Below are 22,893 nucleotides of genomic sequence, written 5' to 3' on the forward strand. Positions count from 1 at the left end.
ACGATCTTCAAGTGCATCAGTCATGATGCATTCTGGGAATATGTTGAACAATGTAGGAGACAGAAGGCAGCCCTGACGAACTCCAACCAAAGTGTAGAACCACTTTCCAATGCACCCTGTGTGAGTACCGCACTGGTTGCTTTTGGAGTATAGTTGCTGATGGTGTTGATTAGCCTTTGCCCTTTGTTAAACTTCTTCATTGTGTGTTCTTCATTGACACTGTCAAACGCCTTCTTGAAGACTACGATGACTCGGTAGAACTCCCTCTGGTGTTGGAAGTGTTTTTGTCTTTCTCAAAGGATACGCAGATTAAAGATCGGTTTAACGGTTTTTCTGCCTCTGCGGGATCCGGCCCATTCTTTTGCAGTAACGGTATACGCATCACATAGTAAGTTCTAAATGCACCGGATTCTCATACTTAAATGACTGGCTATTGGTCGAAAATATTCTTTTGATAGATGGTGAAACTGTCAAAATCATCAATAGAAAAACACACTACGTTTTGTACTGTGCCATATTTTACTCACTCGTCAAAGACAAGTCGCCCACCATCATCTGCGATGTTGACCATTTGGGAGAAGCCACCAACACGGAGGAGACCCTGCAGCAAAGAGGAATGAATGATGAGGACGAGGGTGGGTAAGTATGTGGATAGTCGTGACACTAAGGCCGTCACCAACATCACCATTGGTTAAGTCGTGGTAAAAAAAGTAGTCATGTGCGCTACTTTAGACAACCATTTCCAACAGAAACCTGGATTTTCCATAGTTCCTGGAATCACATTTTTGACAGACATCTATAGAATCATTGATTTAGTTATGTTTATAACTTTTTTATTGTTAAAAAACAACAACACCTGAAATGATGGAAAAGAAGAAGTCTGACTTCCTCTGGAAAGTTTTGTTTTGTTTTAAAGCTAAATTTGCTGTCCACAGACAATGCTTTTTCCAGAGGAAATGAATTCGCTAAAATTTACTGTGAACACACACACACACACGCACACACACGTACAGTGGGGGCGAGTGGCCCAGCTGCGTGTCTCTCTTTCCATCTTTCTGTTATCTTTCTTAGCCTCTCTCTGCTAATCTCTCTCTCTCCTGCCTCTCTCTCTCTCTCTCTCTCTCTCTCTCTCTCTGTAGCAGATCGCGTGGCACATGTATATGTTTATCTGTTGGTGGGTAAATTTATTTTATCTCTTTGTTAGGAGTCCAGAAAGCGGATCTGGGATAGTCCATATGTATGACAAAGTCTGTTGGTCACATTTTCATAGAGGGTAATTGTGGATTGTTGTTCATTGTCCCTTAGTTGAAAAAGGAACACTGTTTCACACAGGGACAGCTTGAAGACAAAACCACACACGCCGATCCACTGCCGTCCTCGAAGAAAGACTGCCAGCCCTGGTCAGAGCCAGCCAAGACCAAGACTGTGCAACTGGACTCCTGTCAAGGGCAGGTCATCCATCAATCTGGTATCATGTGTCTGTTTGATTTTAAGTCCTTTGAAGTGTGTGAAACTCGGCTGTGCTACGAGAACCAGCAAGTTACATTCCTCACAGTCAAAAGACCACCACCAAACAAAAAGAACAAACCTTCGAACAAAATGTTTATTGATGAATTTTGCGATTTGCTGGATTGTTTTTTCTCATGTGATAACATTCTTATTGTTGGTGATTTTAATTTTAATTTTGATTAAACTTCTGATGCAAATGTTGCTTCTCTTAAAAAATACTTGAAAACCACTGTTTACAACAGCTTGTTAAGGCTGCCACCCACTGTCACGGTCATACGTTAGACTGGGTCATAACAAACAGTGAGAACAGTGTGACAGATCTTCTTCTTGTTGACAAACTCATCTCTGACCACTCTGTGATATCATTTAATCTTAAGCTCATAAAGCCTGTAAAGATAAAGAAAAATGTTTACTCATGCAATTACAGATCTTTAAATGTTATTTTTTTTAAAAGCTGATGTTTCAAAAGTATTTGCCACCAGTCTGTATACCAGTGACCTGATCACATTTTACAACGCTTCCCTCCAGGAACTGCTTGATAAGCATGCCCCTCTCACAATGCGTGTTGTGTTCGATCGTTTGTGTGCACCCTGGATGTCTCTTGAAATCAAGGTGGCAAAACAGCAGCGTCGCTCCGCTGAGCGAAAATGGCGAAAGTTTGTCTGAAAGTTTTCATGCAGATGTATGCTCACTTACGCAATGTTGTAAATCAAATGATCCGCGATGCGAAAAAGAAATACGTGTGCGACAGAATTACTGATGCTGATTCCTCCAGAGTTCTGTTTTGCTTGGCCAGTCAGATGATGGGGAAGGATGTCCGAACTGTTCTGCCTGGCAATATACCTTCTGAAAATCTAGCTGATAAATTTATTAATTATTTCACTACTAAAATAGAGATGATTAGAAGTAACTTCGTTTCTCCTACTGATTTTGGCGAATCTGATACTTTTAATGGAATACAGTTCACTACATTCCAGACAGTTACCAAGGAACAGGTCAAAGATGTCATCCTCAAGATGCCAAAGAAATCATATGGTCTCGATCCTATCCCACATTATATATTTTACCAATGTTTAGAAGAATTACTACCTATTATAACCAATATCATGAATATATCCTTGACCTCAGGTGTTGTCCCACAGTCCTTCAAGCATGCCTTGGTGTGTCCCCTTTTGAAGAAAGCTAGTCTTGATCCCGAAAACCTGAAAAACTATAGACCAGTATCAAACCTCCCATTTCTGTCTAAAGTTTTAGAACGTATTGTGCTTGGCCAGCTTATGAAACACCTTGAGATGCACAGTCAGCGTACAGAAAGGGACACAGCACGGAAACGGCCTTATTACGTGTGGTCAATGACCTGTTGCTAGCATCTGATGCAGGCAAGGTATCCATTATGTCACTGCTGGACCTTTCTGAAGCGTTTGACACAATAGACCATGAAATTATGGTCAGAAGGTTGTGTGCTGTGTTCGGACTCAATGGCACTGTTCTGAAATGGTTTCATTCCTACTTATCAGGTTGCACACACTCTGTCCTTGTAAATGGAAACCAGTCTGTTCCGTCTGTGCTCAGATATGGGGTGCCACAAGGTTCCGTCCTGGGACCTGTACTCTTTACAATGTACACACAACGTCTAAGTTTGATCATTCAACAGTCTGTACCTCACTATCATCTGTTTGCTGACGATTCTCAACTGCATGATTCTACTATTCCCTCTGAAATTCCATGGTTAGCTTCTAAATTTAAAACTGGTATAGAAAATGTAGCAAAGTGGATGAAACAAAACAAAGTAAAAATGAATGATGACAAAACAGAACTCATGTTGACTGGTAATAAAAATAAGCTCAAGCAGATAAATACAACGCCTATCATTTGTTCTGGCATATAAATTTCTTTTTCTAGTTCTGTCCGCAATCTTGGTTTTTACCTCGATTCATCCCTCACGATGGAAACTCATGTGAACCACCTGTGTAAACTTCTTTACTTTCAGCCTCGTAAGATTAGTAAAATCCGCCCCTTCCTGTCTGTTGATGCCGCCAACAAACTTGCTGTTGCCTTCATTTTATCCCACCTAGATTATTGTAATTCTCTCTTAGCTGGCCTTCCCAATGATAAACTCTACAAGCTCCAGAAAATACAGAATAGTGCAGCTTGACTCTTCCTTAAAAAGTCGAGGAGAGAGAGCGCTACTGCTCTCCTGCGGACACTTCATTGGTTGCCTGTTCAAGCCAGAATTGAATATAAGGTTGCCTGCCTATGCTTTCAGTGCCTGAATTATGATACCACACCCTCATATCTTTCTGAGCTTATTAACCCGTACTTGCCAAGCAGAACATTGAGATCTCTTGATTCCTCCCAGCTAACTGTTCCCCGATACTTCGTTAACTCCTGAAGGTCATTTTCCTTCTTCGGCCCAACAACTTGGAATTCTCTGCCTATTGCTCTCAGACAAAACTCATCTATCTACCTTTAAAGCAAATCTTAAAACTTATCCCTTTAAAAAATACTTGCCATAACTCAAATAGTGCTGTTGTCCCAGGCCCATGGCAATGTGAGTGTGTGTGATGGGAGAGTAGAGCGAATGGGCGTGGGTAGATGGATGGTGGTGGTGTGGTTCGAAAGGGAGAATGACCCGATTTTTACCCCTTTTACCTTTTCTACCCAAAATTTTATTTTACAATTTTTACAAAATCTGTGGCATGCAGATTACAATTATGTTCCTTTTTACATGTATGTATTTTAAGTGAAAATTGCTGTCATCTCAGCCGTTTAATCATGTGTGTGTCTGTGCGTGTGTGTTAGTGTGAGTGTTGGAGTATAACAGTTGTAGTATTGATAGTATGTTACTTTGTGAGTTTTATGCATTGTGTTTTTATGATATTAATGATTCTGTTTTATGTTTCTGCTGCTTTTTATATGCTTTCTTGTTTCACTTTAGGTATTGGATTGTAAAGCGCTTAGAGCTTGCTTATGCTTGTATTATAGCGCTATATGAAGATAAAATATTAAAAATAAATAAAAATATTGAATATGCCAAGGCCCAAGATGTCGTGAACAGAATTCGTTGTGAGATGTACAGTTTCGTTGTTGGGGCTGTTAGCGCTTTTTATTTCGTCTTTTTTAAATTTTTTTAAATTTTTTTTTTATACATTCGTTATTTGCAGTTTAGTGAGTGTGCATTAATTATTGGGTTTTGCTCATGGAAGGCTGTTTGAGCTTTATTTGATAATAAGCGCCGAATATGTGATCATTATTACTATTATTATTATCATTATTACTATTGAATTAAGTTACAAAAAAAAGAGAGAAAAAAAGAAGAAAAACGGGGCGGAACTGCCTAGCACAGCGAGTTTGCTACAGGGGATACCTTGATGAGTCCAGCCATGATGCCAATGAAGATGATGACAGTCTGGAGGACGTCTGTCCACATCACGCTTCGGATGCCCCCCTGGTCACACACACACACACACACACACACACACACACACACACACACACACACACACACACACATGCACACACACACACACACACACACACACACACACACACACACACACACACACACACACACACACACACAATCAATATTACTAATATTGTGCAAACAGAGAATGCAGCTAATCCCAAACATTTTCCAAATTTGACACCAGCAGCACATTCAAGACAAATTACAAGTCTAATGTATAGAATTCGTTTAAATGGCTTTCGTGCAAAATTTTCTAAAAATATAAAATGTATACTATGCGGTAAGCAAATAACTGTAAGCCATCTACTCATTCATTGGTCGAGCACGACCCACATTGGGCGTGTATTTTGGAGGAAGGTGGCAGAATGGTTAAGACGCTCAGCTGCCAATACAGAGAGTCCGTGAGGGTGTGGGTTCGATTCCCGCTCTCGCCCTTTCTCCTAAGTTTGACTGGAAAATCAAGCTGAGCGTCTAGTCTTTCGGATGAGACGATAAACCGAGGTCCCGTGTGCAGCACGCACTTGGCGCACTGAAAAAGAACCCATGGCAACGAGAGTGTTGTCCTCTGGCGAAATTACGTAAAATGAAATCCCCTTTCATAGGTACACAAATATGTAAGCATGCACCCAAGGCCTGACTAAGCGCGTTGGGTTATGCTGCTGGTCAGGCATCTGCTCAACAGATGTGGTGTAGCGTGTATGGATTTGTCCGAACGCAGTGACGCCTCCTTGAGAAAGTGAAAGTGAAACTGGTCGAGCATGAGACAGTTAATTCCAAAAGATGTAGTTGATGACTTTTCTTCCAATATTTCATTAGCCACTGAAAAGATTTTGAATGATTATTCATTGCTTAAGAATGTTTTCGGAAATTTTAAACTCCAGTCCAGTTGGTATCCTCATTTGATGTATTATAATTAATGTTGTTATTTATATTTACATTGTTGTAGGTTAATACTTGTTGATATGCATACACATATTCTCCTTCCCATGACACCTCATTCAATACACACCACAATCTCTTTAGACTTTAATTTCTTATACTTTTCCTCTGATACATAACATGAGCACTTTTTTACACTAATATTCACATGCATTCCCTTTCCTTTATCCACTACGTTACTCCTTTCCGTCTAAAAACACTTATAGTGAATAGACGTTAAACTGAAGATAAAACACACACACACACACACACACACACACACACACACACACACACACACACACACCGTAAGTTTCCATGGCCATACACGCACAAATAGAAGGAAATTGTTTTTCAACTCTTTCCTGCACGATATCTTATAATTATGACAACCAAACTGAATCCAGTAAGCAAACGAGGTAGTCAATCAATCGACCCACCAATCAATCAGCTTGTCAGTCGACTTGATGGCCGACCACGCTTATGAATACTGATGGATTTGATTATCAATATTTGAAGGCTTCGCAGAGAAGTTCCACTTGAATGTGCACTCGTGGGTTGCGGCTCCCATGTTTACTAGCATTAACGGGTGAACTTTTACATGTTATGATCATTATTTTTTTTTACGCATCCATGTCAGCAGCCATACTCCATTTTCGAGTTTCTTGTTGCCACAACTAACCACCAAACACTGACATTGAATATGGGATCATAGCAGCAAGTTCGAACCAACACGATGGGATTAAAGTACTAACAGGTCTGCACATCTGTTGACCTGGCCAGGGACGGATAGAAATCACTGTGAGCTTTTGATGTTCTCCCATTTATGAACATGTAGTTTATGAGCACTGAATACAGGAGAACTAGTCTCTGGGACATGATGACTTAATTAGAGTAGGACGGCGAATGTATTCATCAATATAAAGAATTATGACGAGTTTTCAATACAGGCATGCAGGACAGCTAAAACATTGCTTTTTGCAACTCCTGAGTCTCTCTCTTTTTGATACACACACTCGATCAATATACCACTGTCTGTAATTTATATACTTCTGCGTTTGTTATACATGTCGCAGTTGTATTTGGATCCGCTTCAGCAGGGGCTGTGGCCTGTACTGTATAGCGCTTACTCACAATGGCAGTGTAGATGGTACAGATGGTGCTTATCAGAACCAGCGATACCCACAGAGACAGCCCCACAACTGCACACATTTCAAAACACACCCTCATGTTTGGAAACAAAGACTACATGGCCTGCACCAGAGATATTATCGTTTCTGTCCGTCCGTCTGTCCGTCCATCCATCTGTTCGGTAGCTATTCTCCGTGTCTCCTTTTCTCTCTCTTTCCCCTCCCGCACCCAGTCTCTCTGTCTTTTGAAAAATTAATACACAAAAATGTGTGCATGCGTGCGTTGGGGTGCATTCTGCAGTGGATTTAAAAAAAAAATTAAAACAGCAGAAAATGGCAGAAGTAGCAAGAAGCCTGGTAAACGTTGCAGTAGTAGTCGTGGTGGTGATACCGTCAATGATTGATACAGTGATTATGTTTACAACAGTAATTACATGTACAGTGGTGTAGCAGCAGCAGCAGCATTAACAGCAGCGGTTGTAGCAACAGTAGTAGCATCACCATCACCATCATCATTATCAGCAGCAGCAATAGCAACAGTAGTAATAGTACCACCACCAGCACCAGTATCAGAGGTGGTGGCGGCGGAGGTGGAAATGGTATCTTCTTAGTAATTTTTTTCTATGGTCATCGTTACTCTTGACATTATACTGTAAAGATTGTTGTTCGTTCTGATATGATTTGACATGGCTTTATGTTTGATTGTCACAACCATTCATATCATAGTTTGAGATAACTTAGTTTGTTTTGTCAGCTATAAATTTATGAAATGTGAAAACGAGTATTCTTTTAGCAAGTAAAACAAAGACTTGTAACTTTCCCACCATCACTCACCCGCTTGCAGAACCAGAGCAGGAGAGTACAAAGCGATTCCCATGTACACGGTCTGGACATAGAATAACATGAAATAAAAAGTGCGGAAAATTTATGAAATGTTAATCATAAGTAATATGTTTGCACATTTGCATTTTTTTCTGATTAAAGACATGAAAAATATGTACATCTAACCAAATTCCTGAAAGGCCGATATGTTTGTGTAGCATAATGTGGAACCAGTCGAACCACTTCATTGACATAGTTCATAGAGTCATGAAATGAGTTTATGATTTGTTGTTTCTTTTTTTTCCCTATTAAAAAAATGTTCGTTTATATCATTTCTGAATGATTTGTCATTTCTTACAGCTTGGCATGAAATATAGCTGCAGTAATCATGAGTTTCTGTTTTACAAATCAATAAATCAATCAGTCAAATTATATCTAACTATGTATCTATCTATATGTGCTGTGCTGTTCTGTGCTGTGCTGTGTGTGTATTAGTGCTAATTTCGTAGCATTGTGTATCTACTGCCTCCGTTATCGTTTCCTCTCTGACTGATACCTGTGTGTACGTTGTAACTGTCCTGCTCTGCAAACTTTCGGAGTCCCATCTCCTGACATGTTTATAAAACTGGGTTAGGTTGCCTGAGCGATCTCACCAGCGCTAAGCTTGTCTGGCGTTAAAAGAATTGTCCCAACTCCATGGACTGAGCGTTGATTTAGTGAAGGAAAATTCTCAAAGCGAAGCAAACTTAGCGCTGCAAAGATGGTTCATGCAGCCCAGCTCAGAACAAGGGCATTTATACACAGTCGACAGAGAAGGTGAAGAATTGTGCTCCAGCACTACCTATAATTATGTGGGCAGCCTGTGGTGCAAATTACTCTGTGATTGTACAACACTCAGAGATTGGTGTCTGTCCGAGGAGGATAGGCGCTGTATAACTATCCACACCAATCAATCACACCTACCGTATGCAGCATCCCGATTACAGTGATGAGGTTTTTCAGCCCAGCAGATCGGAACCTCAACTGTAGGTAGTGGTAAACACTGGTAAGACGCAGAGGGTACAACAGGGGCACTATTGTAAAGGTGGCCAGGACGTAGGAGAGACAGATGCCCACACTGATGAAGAAGACCATGGTACCCGTGTTGTACGTGTCAGAGGGCGTGCCCAGCAGACGGATGGCCGACTGGAAGGTGACGAAGAGCGACAGGCACACTGGGACCACGCCCATCCGACGGCCTCCCAGAAGGTACTCTTCCTGGTCCCATGTTATTATTATTATTATTATTGATACTTATATATCGCCTATCTTCGGTCAGAGACCAAACACTAACTACTTTACAAACACTGTCATTTTCACAACAGACTGCCTACCTGGGTAGAGCCGACTGACTGCTGCCTTTAGGCGCTCATCCTTTAATTCCTGTCATAAAGTCAGGCTTCAATCACGCGCAGACATACACATGTGTATCGAAGTGGATTTTTATTCTTTCGTTTCTTTTCCTTGAAAAGGTGTTCTGGACGCTAGTCATTCGGACGAGACCATGAACCGAGGTCCCATGTGTAGCATGCACTTAGCGCACGTGAAAGATCCTACGGCAGCAAAAGGGTTGTCCCTTGCAGGATTCTATGGAAAAATCTCTCTGATAGGAAAACATATACACTTGTCCCTTGCAAAATTCTGGTGAAAAATCCACTTTGATAGCAAAACAAATACACTTACAAAACAGAAAGAAAGAAAGAAAGAAAGAAAGAAAGAAGAAGAAGAAGAAGAAGAAAAAAAAAGAAAAAAGCGTGGCGCTGCACTGTGGAGACGTGCAAGGGTCACTTGCTGTCTGTCATGACCATCTCTCTTCACCCCCCCCCCTCCCCAGTTTGAAATCACCGCCTTTCTACTGGTTTAATCAAGCTTGGTAACAAATATTCATACGAAAATCACCCCCAGTACATATTAGTTAACTAAATTTGGAAGGAGAAATGTCCACGTTTCTTACCTATTGCATGTACACGGGATATGGAACCCGTATCAGGAATGCAAGACTACATTCTGTTATTGAAGGTAGGTGGCAGTTAAGAAGTTAAGACGCCAGTCTGCCAAATCCCAGTTTCGCCATTTCCACTTAAACTTCCATTTCTCTCCCTCCCATCTGTCTATCAGAGATCAAAATGAGGGACTGGAAATGGGAGAGAGAGAGAAACAGAGAGAGAGAGAGAGAGACAGAGAGAGAGAGAGAGAGAGAGGGAGGGGAGGGGGGGGGGCAGGGAAGGGGGAGAGTGAAATGAAATGGGTTTTATTCCTGAGGGTAAAAGAGTAAGCCAGCAAGAGGAAGAAAACCAGACATTATCTTGAACATAAAAAAGCACCTTATTATGAATGAGTTGTCATTTTGATGACAGTATACCTGAGTATTTGAAATAAGAGACAGTTAATGACGACGATTTCAGAAGTATTACATGTAGACTCGTGAAGTTGTTTTAACAACTTTCACTGACAGATTCCCATATTGTTGATGCATAATTTACATGTGGTTCAATATAAGCGTGGAAAAGCCAGTATTTTACAGCAGTGCTTGTTTAAGAAATGCTTATTCTGGATAGTTGATCAATCTTTTTGGATACAATTTTGAAATTCATCATTACATAATGTGACCATGACAGGTTATTATGATGAGCACGACCAAGAATTTCGTAAAGACTGACTTCCTCGATCATTTCGCCAAATGTACAATGGCGAACGGGCGGGCGGAAGGTTTTGGCGCTTTGTCTTGTGGTAATGACTATGTAGTATTTTTCGGATGTAAGCACACATTATTAAGTTCAGACAAATTTGGAACCATTTTCATAATCAATACTCTGTTGCACAGAGAGAGAGAGAGAGAGAGAGAGAGAGAGAGAGAGAGGCAGGCAGACAGACACAGACAGAGAAATAGAGACACTGGGGGAGATACAGAGAGAGACACACAGACACAGACAGAAACAGAGACAGAGAAAAAAGCAACCCAGAGACAGACACAGACAGATAATCATAATATCTATATCTATGAATATATCTATATATAGATGTATATATATATATATATATATATATATATATATATAGTGAGAGAGAGAGAGACAGAGAGAGACAGAGACAGAGAGAGAGACTGACCCTAGTTTTCTGTCCTCCTCTGCACAGAGCGAAGAACAGACCAATACCAAGGGCCACAATCAAACACACCACTGTCACCACGTAGTCCGCCCAGTGCAGACGAGTTTCTTCCCCTGCCATAGTCGATGTTTTCTGAAAGGAAATGTAATCAAACTGAATCGAATCAATCCAACACAAAAAACAAAGAACCCGCTTAATTTTATGTGACTCCAATAATCATGCTTTATAAACGGACCCGATAAGAAAGGTGAATTGAAGATTGGTTAGAAATGAGCTCAAAAGACTGAAAAAATTTAGAAAACACCGTTCAGCCTTGAAAGCTTTGCGACCAAAAAAACAAATGAAAACAAAACAGAAAGACGTCGTCTGTTATATCAAATAAGATGGCCAAACGGGTAAAGCATCCCAGGGAAGTGGGGTGTGGGGGTTCCTGTCCAATATGACATACCCTGACACCACCAGAACGACAACGCGTTAACAACATGACATGTACTTGCTGCACGTGTTTTCAGTTATTTCCACTACTACACGTGTTTCACGTTGGTGGGGTGATGAACTGTGTTGTCCTGCTCACTGCAGTTTCAATGTTTGCAGAAAGCTCCGAAACGTTGGTTAATCTCATTCAGCAGTCCCAATGCAGCCATCCTGCAGACAGATGTAGAGTTTAACATCATGTGCATAATCGTTCAAAGTTTATGAAGTTTCCACGTTTAAGCATGGACACTAATTGAAGTGTTGGCATATGTGGAGTGTTCAGCTGCCAGTGATTTGTATCCCAAATTCTGTGACCTGTTCAGTTAAATCACGGTTTTTGTGTTTCGCTTTGCACACACGTGAAGAATGACATGAAGCGCATTACCCACCCTTTCATTTTGGTGTAAGGTTCTGATTAAAACAATGCAAAATCATGAACACAAACCGACGCTGTTGACTCCACCCGTCGTGTTTCGTGTACACCATTGCATGGACTGGAGTGTAAAAATGTTTGGAAATGGTGGACACGAAGGATGTACTGTTATTGATATGCTTCCATCCTGTTGAAGATTCTGTGAATATGTACATCAAGGTGAGTTCCTTTTCTCCTTTCTTTTCTCTTCTCTTATATGTATATGCATATGTGTAAAATATCTTACTGCATTTGTTAGCGTTATTTCGATTCATGTTTGTACCTTTGATGTACTATCCCCCAGTATTCCTTGTGACCCCAGTACACCACCAGCAAGTGGGACTGAAGGATGGGAAAACGTGTGGCGTGGAGAGGGGCTGGCGGGGAGGGAGGGAAGGAGGAAAGAAGGAGGAGATTTAGAGGCAGGATTTGAGCGACCCCACACAGGCTGATGTGACATGTTGTGATGGAAGTACGATTCCATTGGTCAGCCGTCTCTCCCCTAGTGTGAGGTGTGCAGGTGTTGCTGCATTCACGTCGTTTGCTTGCTGCCTCACGGGCCTTGTATTTATTCTATCTATCTATTTATCTGACTGACTGTCTGTCTGCCCATTATATGTCCATAACGCATGCGCCCGCGCGCAAGTGTGTGTGTGTGTGTGTGTGTGTGTGTGTGTGTGTGTGTGTGTGTTGTGTTGTACCATAGGTCATTACGCTGACCGAACTAGAGTACATTTGTCGGCACAACCTAAAAGATCGGTTACAAAGTGTCCTGAAAGGTATTTTTTTCTCACTTCGATTTCTTCTTTCTCTTTGTCAGGTTTCTCTGTACTTTCGACACCGCCTGCAAGGAAACCAGTCATGTCGGGGAGATTGAATGTCCGCTGCGTAGAAACGGTTGTACATGTATGCAGCTGAATAACATGTTTAGAAGTGTAACAAGAATAATTACAATCCTTCTTTCCTTCAGAGCTGTAGACATCGAAATAAGATACAAGGGCACGGTATACAAATAGCCTGACTCCGCTTTCCCACCTAAGAGCGGATAAGCCAGTAACCGCATCGCTTCGTTTCGGAAAACACTTCGATTGACACGACATCCCTCCTCCTCCTCTTTCTTCTTCTTCGTCTTCTGTGTTCTTGGGCTGCAGCTCATTCGTTCACTTGAATTCGTGCACTTGTGGGTTTTTATTTGCATGGTCGTTTTTACTCCGTCGGGGATGTGCATGCTGGGTATGTTCTTGTCCCAATAACCACCAAACGCTGACATGGATTACGGGATCTTCCATGGATTTATACATGCATTTAAAACACGCGAAAGGGGGTTCAGGCACTAACAGGTCTGCACTTTGCAATTTGTTTAATTGTTTATGTGGTGCCTCGAGCCGTCCTCTTTTTCCCACTTGTTTGTTGGGGCTTCCATCCTCCTCATTCCTCCCCAGGCTTTCCTTTTCTTCTACTTCGATTTCATGTTTACCTTTCATTCACCATTTTCGCCCCCCCCCCACCCCCTCTTTCACTTTTACTTGCCCTCTGGCGCAGCAATTGCCCAGCGTGTCTTGAGGCATACGTTTTGAGTGTGTTTGATGACTGTATGCATTTGCCTGGTTTTTGATGTTCTCGTGGTCTGCTGTGTACATTCTAAACAAGTAGGCAAGTGATTACATCTTTCTGTGTTTGTTATTGCCCCAGACGTTGTGGTCTTAGATATCAAATCCTTTGTCACCCACCCTCAATCCCTCTCTCTTCCCTTTCTCTCTCTACTTCTCTTTACCTCCCTACCCCTCTCCATCTCTCTCCCCCTCTCTCAACCATTCCTTTACCACAAACGTGTGATTTGTCATCTGCTTATCTGTTTCATAACAATTGACAATTCTTGTATTCCCATTTAATCAATGTCTGCAATTGTTTACATGCCAGGGCTTTTAGGTGACCTAATGTATTGATGTTTGTGTATAATAGTGTAAGCGGAGACCGAAGTGGTAGTAACCGAAAATGTGTGAGCGTGTCTGCAGACTGTACGTGTTAAGTACATCTTTTCCAGTGCGCATCTCTCCGAGGAGGCGTTGTCCTTTGATCAAACGAAAGTGGTCTGTTAAATAACGAGATCAGAAGAAATCTCCCAACAGGCGCATAGACTGATATTCGTACCTAGGACCCTCCGAATGAAAGTCAAGGGCTTTAACCACTGGACCATTTCGCCTATCATTTCGCTCTCCTAAGCCAGACTCCGTGGTCCATGGTCAGAATGAGACAGCTGTCGAATCCCAAGCTTGCAGATCAGTGGTAACTTCTCTGCAGCCTTCACTGTAATTGTATGCTTGACACAGCACCCCAGCGAGGAAGTGGGCACTCGATGATCCTTCACCCAAAAAGACCGGCATCTGCATTGACTTGTCTGGACGTTGTGCGCACTTGTGTCATTTTGTCAGTGCCTACATTTCGGCATCTCTTTCTGACATTTTGTTAACGTTTGAGAACTATGTCTTCATTAGGGTGTTTGTTTTGTAGAAGAGTGGGAGAGGGGGATGAGCGATGATAAGCTGAATGAGTCTAAAGAATTTTCAATGGGTTTATATTTATTTGCAGACAGCTTCTCCACCCATATTCCTCCTTGTGGTTGAATTCATTTTTCGTTGGTCTGTGGTTTAAGTTGACACTGGGCAGCTGTTGGTTTTCTGACCTGCTGGCTGTACCATGCATCTTTGTCCTGAGCTTTCCACATTGGAAAACTGGACTTTCCACTTGACTATTCTTTGTAAAGAGCAGGAACAGAAATTTGTGGAAGTCAATTGAAAACAAAATCTTCAGAGAAAGGAAAAGTGGCGTTCTGCTTTGGAATTTTAGTACTGTGTGTTTGTAGGTGTACGCAATGCTGTGTGTGTGTGTGCACATGTGCATGCTTTCATGAGCGTGTTGCAGATATAATGGCAGAGGAGGGGGTGTAGGAACATATATATATATATATATATATATATATATATATAGAGAGAGAGAGAGAGAGAGAGAGAGAGAGGACATACAGAGATATTGATAACCAAAACAATATTTCCGAGAGTAACATATGAAGCAAAATAGATTTTCCCATTCGGACCCCAACCCCCTTTATCACAGGGCAAAACGAAGACATCATCAGAGCAGTGGTAAAGCTGATAGTCTGTGCCTGAAAACGCACTGCATGGCGATAGTGTAGGTTTGTCCAGAGAAAGGTTTTCCATTCGTTCCCCCCACGACTTGTATCAAGGTCAGCATGGTCTGTTTCTCCATCGCCTGACAGCCATCAGGTATCTTATGGTGGAATGAAACATTTCGTGAACATGGACCAGTATTTGAAAAGTTCTGCAATATTGACCGTCTGCTGTTTACGTGCGCGTGCACATTGTGTGTGTGTGTGTGTGTGTGTGTGTGTGTGTGTGCGTGCGTGCGTGCGCGCGTGCGCTCGGATGTGTGTGCATATAGAATTCACGGGAGTTACAGATAGCCTTACAAATGCGAGAGAAACTGGGGAAGAGAGAAGGAAGAAGTGGCCTCAGATTAAACAGCGGGACAGGCTGATGTGGGCAAAAGAGCATTCGTCTGTAACAGCATGAAGAGTCAGAAATGAGGATCAGCCGAAAAGTAATAACAAACAGCAACAAGCCTTGCGCCAAAACGTGCATCATCAGCCTGTTCACATCACCCCCCCCCCGCCCTCTTTCCTCTTTTTCATCCCCCTTACTTCATCCTCTGGCCTGTATGATAATAATGATAATAATAGTAACTGATTCTTGTTCAGCGCTTTCCTCAAAGCGCTTTACAATAAACATTAAACACGCACACACGCGCGCACACATGCAATAACAAACAAAGAGAAGAAGAAAAAATAATGATTTAACACACAAAAGCATAAAACAGGTTCAAAGACTACGCTCATTACATTACTTAATCTCTCTCACACACACACTCACACACACAATAAACATTAAACACATACACGCCTATAACATTACTTAATCACACACACTCCATCCTCTGGCCTGAATGCTAATAATAACAATAATAATATTAATTGATACTCTTTGGGTGCTTTCCTCAAAGCCCTTTACAATAAACACATACACGTAATAACAAAAGGAAGAAGAAAATTAATGTTTTTATGCGCAAAAGCATAAAACACAATCCAACATGGCGCCTATTACATTACTTAATCACACACACACACACACACACACACACACAGACCGCATGACTTATAACCAAATGTCATTGGAAAGGGATGGGAAGTCTATGCATAGGGGTTTTCAAAAAGATGTGTTTTTCAGACCGGTTTTTGACTCACTTGTGTAAGCAAAGTGAGTCTATGTTATAACTCGGTGTTCGGTTGTCTCTGTGTGTGTCTGTGGTAAACTTTAACATTGTCATTTTTTCTGCAAATACTTTGCCAGTTGACACGAAATTTTGGCATAAAAATTGGAAAAATTCATTTCTTTCCAATCATCCTGTTTGAAACAATATCGCACCTCTTTGATGGGCACAAAACCCCCCCAAACAAACAAACAAAAAAAAAAAGCAGCCAAAATATTTGCACAGTTTACTGTTACAGTTATATATTTTATTCACTAAACCTGGCACTTTGATTTTGATTTTCTAACAAACCATTTATAGCAGTAATTTTTATCATTTTTTGTTCAAACATGAACTTCTTTTGCTAGGCATGGAAGTTATATTTATGGTGCTGCTAGCAAGAAGGGAAATTAATCTGTAAATAATGCAAGGGGATTTAATTTGTTTTAAACTGATCTTTCTCATCTTAAACATTACATTTTGAAATTATACTTAATACACAGAAAAGCTTTCGTGTTTTACTCTTAGTGTACAGTGCTTCCACTATGTTCATTTGCCCAGTGGTCTTTTTCGGAAATGACTAAAATCAATACCACGAGTGGACTTTAACGACCTATTGGCTGAGTCCTGAAGGTCAAGAGCAAAATCAATTGCGTACACATAACTATTTATACATATTCAAAGCGTGTGCTCATATTCCTTGCGACCGCGAAGGAAGACATTTTGTTTCAAGTAGTTGACCTGCCCGTTCAATCCAATATTCAGTCGACAATACACGATAACGTGTGATGGAAAGTTGGCGAAGGAGACCGTTAAATATTTATTCAGAGAAATATTGTGAAGGCCTCATCACTTACTGGATTATGCTCCAAACTTCAAAAAATATCAACAAAATCAATCAGAATCGCCAGTTATTTTCAGTCACAGGCCTTTGTAACACGGCCATCCTGAACAACAGATCTTATCAACTTGATATCTTTATAATCAAGATCAGAACATGTGTGGGTTGAGTCACTATTATTCATATTATACAATTTAATATAGATATGAATACTGTAACATGTCTTGTGAATTTGAACTTTGATATGGCATTTTTGCTGAAGAAAACGTCAATGCATTTGGACAATGAATTTTTATACACTACACCGCATCTACAAAGCAGATGCCTGACAGCAGCGTAACCCGACGCGCTTAGTCAGGCTTTGACTTGAGGGAAAATAAAATGAAATAATAGATAAATGAATAAATGAATAAATAAGTAAACAAATAAATGAATGAATAAGCAAAGAAATAGATAAAAAAAAGAGAACATATTAGGGAAAAGAAAAGAAGATAATGTAAATGATAATATGAATGACGAAACGTACATCTATAGATGAATTATTTAAACACAGGGACACACTCACAGACACACACAGAGACACACACACACGCGCACACACACATGCAAAAAATATCCAGTTTCACGTATATGACAGCACAACTATATCTACACGGGCGCAGCACTACACATAAAAACATATGAGCCCTGACACAAACTCGCCCCCCCCCCCCACACACACACACACACAGAGTATATTGTGACATTACAGTAATACAGTTTGTAATATTATGTAGTTTGTGTACAGATGTTTTGTTTTGAGCACAAAATAGATTGAAATGTGGAATGTATTTACTAAATTAGATGTGTACGAGAGAGAGACAGAGAGAGATTAAAAGAGAAATTTGTTTATTTATGAGGATAATAGATATATGATAAATGAAAGGGGTGTGTGTGTGTGTGTTTTTTGCTCTGTAACAATAAGTATGACTGACAGCAGTCTACATAACTGATTTTAGATTGCAGGGAAACTGACCTTGGCCTGACTGATTCACTCCAGGTGTTTGAACGATTGGCAATAATATTAATTGCCTTGAAAATATTCAGTATTGTGCAGAATACCTTGGTGTAGTATGTGCAAGTGTGGGGTGGGAGAGAAGTGGGATCTGTTGAAATACAATTTGCAATATTATGTAGTCTGTGTACACATGTTTTGATCACAAAATAGTTTCAAATGTTGAATATATTTACTAAATTAGAGGTGTATGAGAGACAGACATTCAGACAGACAGACAGACAGACAGACAGACAGACAGACACGCACACACACACACACACACACACACACACACAGAGGAGAGAGAGAGAGAGAGAGAGAGAGAGAGAGAGAGAGAGAGAGAGAGAGAGAGAGAGAGATTACAAGAAAAAAAATTCTTTATACATGAGGATACATAGATATCTACTAAATGAAAGAGTTGTTTCTTGTGTTCATATGTGTGCGTATCTGTCTGTCTGTCTGTCTCTCTCTCTCTCTCTCTCTCTGTGTGTGTGTGTGTGTGTGTGTGTGTGTGTGTGTGTGTGTGTGTGTGTGGTGTGATGCAGCCGCAAAATACCATCACAGATTAATTGAAGTGTACCTGCTTCTTGATTACTTTTTTCATATAAGAAGGAAGTGTATGGTTGGCAATCATTATCATGGTAGATTCACTTTCAGGCAATTTTAACACATAAACCTACTCAGGTGGGGTATGAAAATAGATGTATGTATGACAAAGACTTCGAAGTTTACACCAGAAGCAGAGTGACTGTTTTAAAAGATGGTCTAGATTATGAAGTAATTACATATATATGTTTGGTCTTACTGAATCAGGGTTATTCTGAAATATGATGAAAATGTATTGTGAATGTCATTTTTTCTAATACTAATTGTAATCATAAAGCAGACAGGCACATTGTTAATACCCATACTGAGTTTTTCAGCTTATAATGCATTAATTAATAGTATATAAAAAAAAGTTTGTTCAATCTTATATATATCTATACATGTATAAAATGTAGTAACTTTATAATTCCTATCTTGTGTGTGTGTGTCCGTGTATGTTGGTCACACTTAGGTGCATTTCCTTTTTCATTTAAACAAAAGCAGGTGTGAGTTAGAAATGATTTTTTTTCCTTTGTGACTTTAATTTTGAAAAAAAAAAGTGAAAACAAACAAAAAAACATTGTGAAATCCAACACAACTTTGTGTGGTCTATATCTTTATGTTGGGAGGTGCACATGAATTTTGTTTTGCAATTGATTTTTTGTGTGTTTTGATTCAATTGTTGTAGTAGGTGCATGTCACAAGTGAATCTTGAAGGCCTTGCCTCTCTTGTTAAAGATTGAAAGGAGGGAGAGCGGCGAAGATCGTGAGGTAAACTGTTCCAGACAGATGGAGCTGAATGAGAAAATGGAAGAATCACCGAAGGATCTGGTGTTCAACACGGGGAGCGTGTAGTCGCCGTGAATCGGAAGATACCAATCTGTGTTGCCGTGGAAGGGGCGTGCAGGTTTTGAATGACTTCTGCATTCCGCCATGTCATCAGCACGGGGTGTGATGGATTGCCAGTCACCCAGTGTCGCTTCACTCTGATGGCCGTGGGATGAAACATTGCTGTGCGCCGCAGAGAAAAAGCATTTCACTGACGCGCGTGCAGAAAGTGCAGGCAGAGACTGATTGTATTTATGCTGTATGAAGTTCTGCGAAGAGCAGGCACGGCGACTGCGGGAGACGTATCGTGCTAGACGTGGAAGGAAAGTGTTTGGCTAATAAATGAGATGGACCGCAAGGGTTGGAAGGAAACCGAATGATATGGGATTTTTTTCTGTCCAAATTTGATGCTTTTTCAGAGAATGGGGGTTGTGGGTGCAAGAAGGAACTGTGTGTGTGTGTGTGTGTGTGTGTGTGTGTGTGTGTGTTCGTGCGTATATCATATAGTACATACGAGTACATTGATAACGTACCAATGGATAATAGGCACCCCCCAAACTTTGGTGTTGAATAAAAAAAACAAAAACACTGTATAATATTGAGTAGAAAAGTGAGAAGTGTTTTTGTGTTTCTTTATTTAGCTATTGCATTATAGTCATTATAGTTCTGTTTCGCTGCTTAAGACAATATTTGTCTGCGATAAAACACTATTTAGAAAATTAAAAGGATAATAATAATTTTTTTTCTTTGCCTTAAGAAGCAGGAGACAAAGTTGGGCACAATATGGCAATGGCCTAACTCCCGTGCTTTCCCAGCCTGAGAGGAAGTAAGCTAGTAACTTCATCACTTGGTCTGGGATGCACTTCGATTGGTATGCCCCGTAAAGATAATTCTAACCCCTCCTGGCTAAATGATGTATGGATCAGGTTCCCTTGCCGGGAAAAAAACAGTCCCCAGTAAGACAGCTGTCGAATCTCAGGCCTGGTGAACCATGGTGGCTTCATTGTAGTCTTCAGATGTACTTGTTGGCCTGACCAACGCCTTGGGTTTATTGATGCCAGGGTCAACCGTCTGCTCCGTTTTGTTTCTTTCAAAGCGGATGTAGTGCAGCGTATATGGATCAGTCCGCACGTCCTTGACACCTCCTTGAAACTGAAACTGACACAGCACGTCTCACGTACATACCGAACATATGTAATGTATTTGAATGTAAATACATATCTTCACTAGTAAAGACAACAACAAACAAAAAAGTGACTGTTGCAATCTGCACTGCTGTTTTTATTATTATTATTATTTTTATTTTATTTCGTCATCCTGTCATTGTTCATTGTCGACAGGTCTGTGCACAAAAGATAATGTAACCCCCCCGCTCCCCCCAAAAAAAAAGAAAGAAAGAAGAAGAAGAAAAAAGAGGAATATTCACACTCTTCAAGTGTAGATCAACTGAGTTGGCTCTCTGTTCGTGTTGCGCAAGTAAAAGAATATACACATTTGGAGACAGAAAATAAACGAAACTTAACGACTGCAATACTCATCGGTAAAGAAATGTCTGGTGGGGGTAAGAGGAGGTGGTGGAGAAGAACATTGATTAATCTCCTAGAAATGGAAAGTCTGGATTGAAAAGTCAGCCCAAAAGCAATACAAACATCAGCGAAACATTCACTGCATGTGTTATTGGCTTGTCCACATCAGAACCCCCCCCCCCGCCCCCCCGAGCCCCCTAAACATTCCTATCCCTGGCCTGTATCCCGCAATGTCATCATCGTGATTCGTGATGGTCTGCCAGCCGCCAGTGCCGCTTCATTCGGATTATTGTGGCATGAAACATTCATGAGCACTGCTGAGAGCATTACACACTGACGCCACCGGGAAAAAAGCTCTGGGAGAGAGGGGTTGTTTTGAAGCTGCGTGAAGTTTGGAAAGTTTAGAAAGCACGCACAGCGAATGGGGAGTGGGGGTGTGGAGGAGGGGAGGGAGAGCAAAGGAGGATGAATGTCCACCTGTTTATGCAGGTCAGATGGGAGACCAAACGATTGGTATTTTCTTTGTAATAATGAGTAATGAGCTGTGGCAGAGGAATTTAAAAAATAATCTTTTTTTTGTGTGTGTCTTCTTTAGTTTCTTATGTCTTTCTTTCTTTTGCCAGTCTGTCACTTTGTTATCTTCTTTTACTTCCTTTTGTTATGTTCTGGTTTGGAGGTTGCAGTGAGTGATGGGGTGGCGGGGGCAGAACGAATGAAAAGGGACTGATGTTTGTATCACAGCCACATGCATCCTTCCCTCCCCTCTGCCTCAAAGAGTGACTCGAGATTGTCCATAAGGTTGAAAACTGATCATGGTTTATGTTCAATGTTGTTATCACTTGTGAATTCGTCATCGTTCCCCGGGGTGTCATTTTTCCATTTGCCTGCTGCATGAATATCGTATGAGATGACAGCAAAATTAAGTGCACCTGTTCCAAGTTAGGTTTGCCCAGTCCAGTTGCTGCTCTGAAGGAAGTTTTGGTACATCGCAGTCTGCAATGGTAGATCATCTGATCAGTCATGTCTGGCGTGTGGAAAATCAGAGCAGACATGAATGACAGTTGTGGGGATTGAATCCTTTGATGACACAAAGTGAATTTGTGTTCCGCAGTGACCTCGTTTTCTGCTTGGCGTTAGATCTCTGCGAGACTTTCACATAGGGCTGGGTTGTGATCGACTGGAGGTGATAGAACTTTTAGTGAGGCAGTGTGAGTAATGGGAAAAGTGTGTGGCTTGGAGTTCTATAGAAAAAGACTGTGGTCAGAAATTACTGGAAAAAGTCTGTAGACAAACTATTCCGCATTGAACAAATTTCTTTCCAGTCTCTTCGTGTTGACAAAAATCCCAGACGGATAACCACGTAAAGAATCGGGTCACAAAACTTCATTTCTACGCAGAATTAAGGATGATAGTCTACTGTGACCTAGAATGCAGTGCAGAGCAGATTTTCGGGATAGATTGTAGAAGTGATATAGATTATTTTGGTACAGATGAACACATATGAATGCAACTTTTCTATTCACCCATATACCAACTTGAAATATATGATTATACACATGTGCACTCAAAGTGAAAAAAGTCAAATGACGTTTGCAATTACACAACTGCAAGCTGTTATACTTCTTATTGCTTCATGGAACTTAAGTCAGATAATGTCTTTTTGAAAATAAATATTAAAAAAAACTAAGATAAGTGCCTCTGTGTCTTCGCCCCTCTCTCTCTTTTGGTGGTTTACATGTCAGGGTCTGTACATATTCCTGGACCACTAAAAGTGATAAATTCCGTATCTAAAGGATCCAAGACATTCTGTGATATTTTAATAGCAGACAATAAACTCCAAATTCTTGTTCGGAAGTGGAGTGAAAAATATGGA

General features: G+C 40.8%; 1 protein-coding gene across 2 annotated transcripts in view; it reads right to left on the reverse strand.

Moving 5' to 3' along the window:
- Window positions 1-22,893, reverse strand: part of LOC143294249 (sodium-coupled monocarboxylate transporter 1-like) — a 35,949-nt gene that overhangs the window by 11,709 nt on the left and 1,347 nt on the right. For both annotated transcript variants that reach the window (XM_076605682.1, XM_076605683.1), the window contains exons 2-7: window positions 10,996-11,127; window positions 8,812-9,105; window positions 7,861-7,912; window positions 7,031-7,098; window positions 4,877-4,957; window positions 528-601 (exon numbers count right to left, since the gene is read on the reverse strand). In XM_076605682.1, the coding sequence (XP_076461797.1) occupies window positions 528-601; window positions 4,877-4,957; window positions 7,031-7,098; window positions 7,861-7,912; window positions 8,812-9,105; window positions 10,996-11,115 (689 nt within the window). In that variant the 5' untranslated portion in view covers window positions 11,116-11,127. The remainder of the gene's footprint in view (window positions 1-527; window positions 602-4,876; window positions 4,958-7,030; window positions 7,099-7,860; window positions 7,913-8,811; window positions 9,106-10,995; window positions 11,128-22,893) is intronic.

Source organism: Babylonia areolata, chromosome 19 (assembly GCF_041734735.1).
Source record: "Babylonia areolata isolate BAREFJ2019XMU chromosome 19, ASM4173473v1, whole genome shotgun sequence".
Taxonomy (NCBI): domain Eukaryota; kingdom Metazoa; phylum Mollusca; class Gastropoda; order Neogastropoda; family Buccinidae; genus Babylonia; species Babylonia areolata.